Raw genomic sequence first — 9,497 nt, 5'->3', positions numbered from 1 at the left:
TACATAGATGATTAGTTTTCTAAGCTTTTTAATATCTGATCATTTACTAGTTGATCAATTTTACATTTAATAATCTGTTTAGTTCTAGGGGAAAACTTCAACAATTTTTCATACAACCCAGCAAGATACATGACGTCGTGATCAACTTTCATATCCGAAAGTCGTTTGCTGGTGTCTACAAATGTCTTTATTTTGTCATAGTACTGGTCGCTGCTTGTCTCATCCCATTTTTGCTTTTTGATAGGAACGTGTGCAGCTGGAGTGGGTTTTGGAGGAACGGAGGCAAACGGTGGCTCGCGGGTTATTTTCAATATTCTTGGTGAATCGATTGTCCCAGCCGTGAGTTTTTTTGCGGCTGCCTCATGTTGATTTGTTGTCTGTGCCGTTTGCTGTGAGAAATAGTAAATAAATATATATCAAGTACAATTCCAAAATTGAATCGGTTTGCATTTTACCACAAATGGTTTTACAGGTAATGGAAAAAATAACCAACCTTTAAACAAATAACAACTTACCTGATCGTAAGAGTTAGAAGACACGGTGGGTTTTGCAGGCTGAAACATAGATCGCGATTAGCTAATTTTTAAAGTATTGTAATGAAGATATTTATCTTGGAATAAAGTATAGAAAATGATGAGTAAAAATTCCAATCTTAGTCGATTGCTATATCACTATCACATTGTACTCACAAATATACTGGATTTTTTCTTAGCAAAGTCACCATCTCCTTTCACAAATGACATTTTTTCATAAAAGGGCCACTGTATATTATACCTTTCATCCATATCTGAATGTAATAAAGCAAAACTATGTTAGACAAAAAAGCAAAGTAAATATAACAAATTGGGCTTACTCATAGTTTTGCTTGCTCTCGCTAGCGACATGTAATGTCGAAAGGATCCTCTTAAAGAAGCCCATTTATACTTTAGCTTCTTAACTTCCAAGCCATTTAATTTGGATATCTCCCGCCATGCATGGTCTCGAATTTGCTTATTTTTAAAGGCTTTCGATTTCGGATTCCACAGACACTGGTGTTCTCGTACCGCAGATATAAACTGACTGGTTTGTACATTAGTCATATAAACCGATCTTTCGTTACTTTTCATTCCAATTGGCCTAAATTCATCCAAAAATTCCACCTGGTTGCGAGAATTTTCTTTGGAATCTACGAAGAAATTGTAAGAACATAAATGATATTTTTTATCTAAGTTAGATTGCAAAATTAAAGAAAGTAGTTACATAGTAACAGTAATTTATAATAAAGGTTTTAGTTTACTAATAGCAGTGCAGAAGTCATTTTGAATTAATCTTCATTCTTACCATCTCGTGTAACAGTTTTGATTCCAGAATCGTCGTATATACTGTTTTGGTATAAATGTGTATCATCTTCGTCTTCAATATCATCAACATATTGGTCGATTTCGCGTCCATCGTTTGTTCGGCAATCAACTTTAACAAACTCTATAATTGCTTCTGTGTCTCTATCAGCCTCAATTTCTTCCTCAGAAATCGGATTTACTTTGATAGAAATCACTGGAAGCTGAAAACATGAGTTCAAACGGGAGTTATGGAGCTCTTAGAAAATAAACTGATAGCTTTTCGTTGTTACCATTGTCGTCATCTCGGAGCTTTGGTTAGGTTGGTTTTGGAAGTCATCCATCGTGATAATATAAACAAATTGTCTGAATTATTAGAAAAGTATTAAAATCAAGCGTAAGACAGATTGTAGAATGTTTAGTTTGCTAATGGGATGTTTTAGAAACACAATAAAAAACAGAATGGTTTAACTAGGGAAACAGTGCAATTCACAAAAAGTAATCAAAACAATCACAGAATGACAGCTTGTTTGATTGTAAACGACTGTAATGCCCAGTTTACACGCTGCATCGTGTTTTAACCCTTGCAGTTCGCTTGTTTAGAAACGTAAACAAACTAGAATGGTGTTGTCAAATCGATGGGCGCCAAAAAAGGGAATATTTTGAATTCAAACCTTCCAATGAATCATAAGCACCTGGACAATACAGTATTCGATGGAACAAACTCGTCTGTGTTGAACAGTTGGTTGATGAATCCTGTGAAAAACGAAGTTTTTTTCCAATTGCCCAACCATCGGTATAAAGCCTGGTTTACTAAGGTTTTCTATGGTTTGCTATTTTTACGTAGCTGGATAGTCAGTCCAACGTAAGGGGGAGGCTCAGTCGAGAGAACAACTTATAATTGGAACAATATTCGGAGGGTTACACAAGCACGTTGTATGGAAACTCCATTTGTTCTGAGGGTTTGTCCATTACGTTTATTATGTAAATTATAATTGAATTATATCTTTTAGATATCTTCTACTTCTATTACTAAAGTAGTACCATAAATTGTACGATCGTATCAAGTAGGCTCCGCCATGTCTAAAGTAAGACTGAATAAAAAAAAGTGATTTATTATAATAAAAAACCACTACTGAATGAATAGAAATGAAATTGAATTGATTAGTAATCGCTTCATGCTCATAGGCATGATGTGGCGTCGTGATGGCATATACATGTTTATCACGTTTTATTTCTCGTTTAAGTCCGAAGAATTGCCCTTCAACCGTCTGGCAAACATTTTTACTGATGCCTCGAACAAGAGCTGATTTACCTTAGGAATTATTTCATATCGTTCTTCTAAATCTAGGCACTGCAATTGACATCCCCAGGATTGTCCCATTTTCATGCACTCCTTATCGAACGCTTCAGAACATCCTTTAGTAACTTCCATAAGTTGCGCTAACGATCTCGCTATTTCCTGTTCATTTTTCATGAATGCCTGCATTATTTTAATTTTATCGTTATCTTGTCCGGATATATTAGAGTCACTGCATGAGGAAGTACAGGTAATTGGAAACGAAGCGCTGGTCGGTGCAGACTGTGCAAAATTACGTACTGATAGAACAGGATTTAAGGTAGATCGTCCTGCAATAGTGTGCACGAGTTGGCTAGCATCTAATTCTTTTGATTCAGCTGATGCAAGGATGTTTGATCTAGTAGGATGGATTGTTGATCGTGTTGTGGTTATTGTGCTGGATGGGTTGACCGTATTAAGCCCTCCATAATAGAATGAATCACTTTCAGTCGATAATTGTTGAAACTAAGACAAAGTATGGATAAAAACAGAAATGTGTCATCTCATCTACACATGTGCTTAATTTGAAATTGTACAAAACAAACAAGCAAGGCTATTATTCGTTGCTAATGACAACGATTTTTTTTCTCATTGATACCTTAATTTCTATATCAAGCTTACCTCTTCCGTGGATATGGTGCGTTCATCACCAGGTGTCATAAAACTTAACGCATCGTATGCAAACCATTGTGGTTTGTAAATTTCGTTGCTATCTAAAGCGGAACAATCAGAATCAAGTTGAAGATATTTGTTACGATACGCAAAATAGAGTTTACTCACTTGATGCATTAAGTTTACTTTCTCTCACTTTTTTTTTGTAAACCCTAAGCGCACTGCGCAATGAAGTCCACTTCTCTTGTAAACATGCTTTTGGTCGATCCAGGGTCCTAGCAACGATGTTCCATGCGTTTTCTTGCGCATGCCTATCCTTATATTTTGTTTCCTCTCGGCACCACAAACATTTGTGGGCCCTGATAAGCGATATAAATAAAAGTGTTTCGTCTTCGCTCATTTCGATGGTCTAATGAAGAGTCAATTATTCAAAATTAATAAAATGTATTGGCTATATTTCTAATCTACAACATAAACAACAAATTTAAGTTTACAGATATGTCTGTTAGTTACATTTATCAAAAATATGCTTTTGTTTATTAGTTAAACTTAATAAAAAGTAAATAAACTCTGGTCTTGTCTTATCAATTCTGGGAGCTTAGTAAAACTATTCTTTTGAATACATACTGATTTTTTATGCCGTATCTTTCTGTTTTCGGGCTCTGCATCTTGATGCCTTTGTTGTATTGAGTCTAAAGTAAAAGCATACACATTTTAAAGCATACAATACATATAGTATAGCAGTGCTTTTCTGTAATATATAATAACATACCAGAATGACATCGCGTAAAATTGTGTCCATTTAACCTAGGCTTTTTTACAGATTTTTTCCCAATTATAGCACTTACATCGGGTTCTACCCAAGTTTGTTTTTTTATAACTTTTTTTTCTTCTATTTCAATATCTTTGATTATTCGGTCATCACTTTCGTTGTTTGATTCGTATTCCACTTTGACTAAACCTACCACACTATTTTGGCGTCTTAGTTGGTATGCGTCCATGTTCTCAAAACAATGGTTTATTTTATTCTATTAGTTTCGGGCAATTTCAAATAACTATGCAAATCTAGTAGACAATTCATGAAACAAAAACACCCAGAAACAAATTCTTTATATACATTAAAACTGGTGGCACATTCAAGAAAAAAAAATTGTTTTTACATCTTCAGATTGTTTACCATTAGTAGAATAAAAATTCAATAGTTATAACTATATTTGTTCTATGCAATTTTGTATGTGGTGCCAAAATGAATTGATGATTTAAAGTTCTTCCATCTTAGAAAGAATATTTCAACACTCTTTGAGATTTTTGTCTTATTGCACAAGTTTCAACATAACTTTTCATCGTTGGTAATGTTGATGTTGATTGTTTATCTGTTAAATGCGTGTAGAACAGGTCGGCCCATGCTAAATAATTTGACACTCGCTGGATAACCTGATTTCATCTGGATCGTAGGTTTAGGGAAAGATTCTTATGCTCATTCTATGCTCGTCGTCAATCAATACTTTAGACTTTATCACAGTTAATGCTTCTCTATTCTTATCTTTCTCGTCCGCTTTCTAATCAGGGTAAGTAAATGGCTATTCCTCACATTTTTCAACTCTGCAGTACACTTTCTTCAACGAATCCACCTTCTATCTCATATAGTTTTCAATTTTTATTTTTCAAATAAAATTATTCTTTTCCTTCTAACACCTACTTTTCTTCAACATATTTTTCTCGTCTTTTGGAAAACTTATTCTGTCCAATATGTGCTTGTTTCCTGTTTGTTTTTTTTCATCAATTATAAAAATTGCTTTAAACACTACAAATCCAGGCCATACTGTTCTTATACCGCCTATTATCGATTGGTTCTTCCAAATATCACTTCTGCAGTTTCTTGTACCATGTAGTACACCTAAACGTTGCTGTTTCTGTCTCCTTTGGGGCTATCCTTTATCCACATCCCTTTATTATTTATACGTCCAATGTAGTTCAATCATTGCGCCATCCAAATACCACTTATAGTGTCATGAACAGATATAAAAAACTCGCATTTGTTGCCTAGAAAACTTCTTTTTCTGTAATTTAAGTCCGTTGCTTTATAAGCTAATATTAATGGTAATAAATTATAATAAATTTTGCTGAATACTGTTAGTCCAATTCACTTTGTACTAAATTGTTTTTTCTATAATATATAATATATTGATATCAAATTGACCAGTTCAAAAACCATTGAGTTTGAATGGCTATCAGATTTATTAGGATATTAAACGTAGAACCGTAGATTACAATTATGAAAGGATAAGTGAAATCGTCGTTGAATACGATGTTAAGCTTACTCAACTACGCGTTGAAGGTCAAGAGAAGTTCGTACCTCCGCGAGTGTGCAAATCCTCCCCAAAAGCGCATACTCAGCGTATCCAGCACTAACAAAAAAGTAATGCGCCTATTGAATATTCATAAGTAAACATACAAATTTGTCACTGCCAGTAATATACTGAGCGTGTTCAGTAAAAGATGAACGTACAAATTGTTGCGTTTACGAATAGGGAATCTTTTTTTTGTGAGGTCTTACAAACAGTTAAATAGTTATTTAAAAAATTGTTATCTGCACAAGGGCACGCAGCTGTCTAGACATTAAGTACAGTTTGTGGCGAGTTTTTATTCATTTCTCGTAGATCGACCGAACGTCCTAAGTTCGTTGAACTGATTCGCGCAAATGATTGAGCTTTCTTTCGTCCGTTACATTGCTGCGTCACTTGAACGCAGCATCAGCACCACGTGTTGATATCCTTGAACTGGCAGTAGGTTAGTTGTCGGCATGGTGACATTGGCCGTGCACGAGGTAACGTGTACGTAAAGGCATCATTTTTACCGTGTTCTAGTGTCCATCCATGAATGCATTGGCACTAGTTTTTTTCATCGTGATTTACGAATTTACGTAGATGTAGTCTTACTTGGAACTCACTTGCTAGCCGTAACGAAACAGAGCGAGTTTGTGAGACAAGGCAAACTGCTGGTTAAACGGTAGTGAGACGAGAATGTAAACCGTTGCACTGCGTTACGCGGATATAAAATTATAATTTTTCTCAGATCACAGATTAGTTCGATTTGTTTCGCCGAGCGCGGATGATCACGCCGAGTCATATCGTTGCGTAGTGCTTACGAGGTTCTGTATTCGTGTGACTGGGTGAAAACGTGGTAGGCATAAACATTTGTTGAAAATCATTACGCAAAGATCCTGACAGCTAAATCTCGATTTAAATTTCTAACTAGCAAAATTATATGTTTGATAACATTGTAAAATTGTGTTTTTTTATTGTCGTGTTGAACTTGCTACTCTTTTAATACGTTCAAACTCATTTGAAGATATTCATGTTAGCAGCATGCTACTTTAAAGCGCACTAAATGAACGTGCACTATACTTACTGTTATTACAAACCAATTCGAACGGAAATAATAAAGTTCAAAGTGATCAATTTATGTCGCATCGCCATAACGGCTGTGAGTTATGAATTATGAATCAAAATTCATTTTGTATTCATATATTCTTGCATAAAATTAAGGAGAATTGCTTATGTTAGAATTCAGATCATGACTGAATGACGTTTGTTTAAGGGAAGGGAAAATAATTGTAATAATAGCTCCATCAATAGAACCAACGTCAGCAGCATCCATAGTATTGGCCATTTTGAAAATATAACGCTGAAAGTTTAGTGCTTAACATTCAATATGATTCGTTGTGTTAAATGGTTTGAATTCGTTGAATATAATTCTATTTATTGTTTTTTTTCGAAGTTTTCACTATATTTTCTACACTGTTTGTAATAAAATTGTGAAAACTTCATAATTTTCTTAACAATTTCCTGTTAAGAGAAATGATCCATACACGATGTTCAGATACTGTTTCACAACGAAACGATCCATACCTCAAGGTGATCACGTCAATCTAATGAACGTTTAAAATTAAAAGTTCGCCTGGGGGTTTCCTTAGAACAAGAATGTGAAATCTTTCTTCAATATGTAATTTCTTTCAATTTAACACTACGCTATAAGGAAGCAACTCTGGATCAATCGAGCTTTGATTAACTGTACAATCGTTCGATTGGATGAATTGAAGCTTCTCGACGTTCCCATGTTTCTCGTGTGATTCATAATTTGTACCGCGGTACAAACGGACAATTATCGAGTTCGTCATCGAAATCACAACAAAACTGAGAGAAAAAACTGAAAGAGGAAACAATGCGTCTAACAGCATACTACATGCTGCAACTTCGACGCTGATGCTCATGTTATTTTTGTGTTTTCCTGCAGCTATTGTGCTGTTTGTTTTGTTCTCACGCTCTCACAAAGATCATCGGTAGCTATGGGCAAACGGGTGATCGTTGTGCTGATGCTGTTTGCATGCATTTGCTGTCCAGAAGTCCACTCGTTCGATTTTGGCGGGCTTGTGAAGAAGACCGGCGAAGTGGCGAAAGTGGCGGCCAAAACGGCGAAGGGGGTGGCTGAGAGTATACCGCAGATATTTTCCCCGGAGCAGTTGCTGGAATTTAGCAAGCAATCGATCATTGGCTTGCCAGCGGAAGCGATCGCAGCTACGATCAACCAAATATGTAAGTTATCCAACACAGGCTATCCCGTTGGCGGGATTGGGGCATTCTAATTTGGTTTGGTTTTCACTCGCACTCGCAGGTTCCGTTGCACTGCTCTCGAATGCAACTGCATCGGAGAACTCGGTCAACATCACCGAGATGAATTACATCCTGATGACCGGCGATAACAACATCACCATACCGCTGCTTGAATCAGACGATCTGTGGATGGACGAGCTTTTCAACAAATCGCACGATACGGTCATTTTGGTCACCGGATGGACGTCGAACGTGAACGAACCGAATCGGGCTATCGACACTATCTACAATGCTTACAAAGCACGTGGCGGATACAACTTCGTCGTTATTGATACAGCCGAGTACGTGGACACACTCTACACTTGGTCCGCATTTAACACGAACGATCTTGGTCAGGGTTTGGCAGACGGGTTGAAAAGGTTGATCAAGTATGTGCCTTTGGAAAAGATTCATCTGATAGGTAAGTAGGAGGCAAACATGTGGGTCGTTAGCAAAATGCATTTGTGCAACACCTTCATTCATTCGCAGGTCACAGTTTAGGGGCACACATCGTTGGCGCCGCAGGACGACACTTTCAGTATCTAACGAACAAATCCATACCTCGGATCACGGGACTAGACCCAGCTAACCCTTGCTTCAACGAAGGAGAGTCCTTGAGCGGTATACAGCGAGGTGACGCCGATTTTGTGGATATCATTCACACTAATGCCAAAGTGTTGGGCAAGCGAGACCCAATAGGAGATGCGGATTTCTACCCCAACGGGTGAGATAACAAGATGTAAACGATGAGTGGATTATGTTATACTTACTTCCGGTATTCGAATTGGGTCTTTTATTTTAGTGTCGTTTCCGTCCAGCCTGGATGTTTGGATCCAGCATGTATGTGCAAGTGCTTATAAGTGGCAGCGTCGCGTTCGTTCAATAAACGTGTTGATCTTTATTTTTCATCTAGGTTCACACAAGCGTGCGTGGGAGCTGTATGCAGAGACGGTTTATCCCGGTGCAGAAAAAAGTCTTCTGGCTACTAAATGTAACTCCCTTTTATCGCTTACCACTGGTGGCTGCAATAGCAATCCTATTCCACTTGGCTATGGGTGTCCCACGACAGCGAAAGGAAATTTCTTTTTGAAGACAAAAGACAAATCTCCGTTTGCCCTTTCGGAATAAATTGTACATCGAGCTTGGATTTTCCGGTTATATGAAATGGGACAACGATCAACTGTTAAATAATATTAATTTTTACTTGTTATGTCATGTTTGGAGTATAATTTCAATTTCATCGATCGATTATAAGCTTTACATATTATAGAACCATTCTCATGCGGGTAAGGATCTTTTAAGCGGAATCGAAACAATTTCGTGCATTAAATAATAAAATATATTTGTATGATGACTTGTAAAACAAATTTCTAAGTATTTTCTTGCCAAACATAGAGAGACTAGAGAGGTTTCCACAGGCTGTAGTATAGCCATTCAACTGCTTGTACCCTAGCGCGATTTCGTATGTCAACGACAAACTTCCTTCCCTTTCCTCACATCATACCTGCAATGTTTGAAAAATCCTTTTCTTCTTTGCGAAATGGGATGTAGCCTTCTATATTTGAATACTCCAAAGAG

At 36.8% G+C, this 9,497-nt stretch overlaps 3 protein-coding genes across 4 annotated transcripts; 1 reads left to right on the top strand and 2 right to left on the bottom strand.

The window, feature by feature from the left end:
• On the bottom strand, window positions 1-1,699 carry LOC128724469 (uncharacterized). The gene is made up of 6 exons (XM_053818193.1): window positions 1,610-1,699; window positions 1,321-1,540; window positions 854-1,165; window positions 690-787; window positions 516-554; window positions 1-389 (listed from the first exon to the last, which is right to left on the bottom strand). Exons 1-6 carry the CDS (start codon window positions 1,658-1,660, stop codon window positions 12-14), a joined length of 1,098 nt encoding a protein of 365 aa, XP_053674168.1. The 5' UTR covers window positions 1,661-1,699; the 3' UTR covers window positions 1-11.
• Window positions 1,700-2,392: 693 nt separating this feature from the next.
• Window positions 2,393-4,316, bottom strand: LOC128726178 (uncharacterized). Of its 2 annotated transcripts, XM_053819970.1 has the most exons (5): window positions 4,040-4,316; window positions 3,895-3,959; window positions 3,436-3,676; window positions 3,277-3,368; window positions 2,393-3,120 (listed from the first exon to the last, which is right to left on the bottom strand). In XM_053819970.1, the coding sequence occupies exons 1-5, from the start codon at window positions 4,266-4,268 to the stop codon at window positions 2,548-2,550; spliced, it is 1,200 nt and encodes a 399-aa protein (XP_053675945.1). In that variant the 5' UTR covers window positions 4,269-4,316; the 3' UTR covers window positions 2,393-2,547. The 2 variants fall into 2 exon arrangements, with proteins under 2 accessions (XP_053675945.1, XP_053675946.1); XM_053819971.1 differs by lacking the exons at window positions 2,393-3,120; window positions 3,436-3,676 and having other exon boundaries at window positions 3,284-3,368.
• Window positions 4,317-7,615: 3,299 nt separating this feature from the next.
• On the top strand, window positions 7,616-9,262 carry LOC128723150 (vitellogenin-1-like). The gene is made up of 5 exons (XM_053816865.1): window positions 7,616-7,862; window positions 7,942-8,340; window positions 8,409-8,643; window positions 8,722-8,759; window positions 8,833-9,262. The coding sequence occupies exons 1-5, from the start codon at window positions 7,616-7,618 to the stop codon at window positions 9,045-9,047; spliced, it is 1,134 nt and encodes a 377-aa protein (XP_053672840.1). The 3' UTR covers window positions 9,048-9,262.
• Window positions 9,263-9,497: the final 235 nt, after the last annotated feature.

Source organism: Anopheles nili, chromosome 3 (assembly GCF_943737925.1).
Source record: "Anopheles nili chromosome 3, idAnoNiliSN_F5_01, whole genome shotgun sequence".
In the NCBI taxonomy this organism is placed as follows: domain Eukaryota; kingdom Metazoa; phylum Arthropoda; class Insecta; order Diptera; family Culicidae; genus Anopheles; species Anopheles nili.
This window is presented reverse-complemented; position numbering and strand designations above follow the sequence as displayed.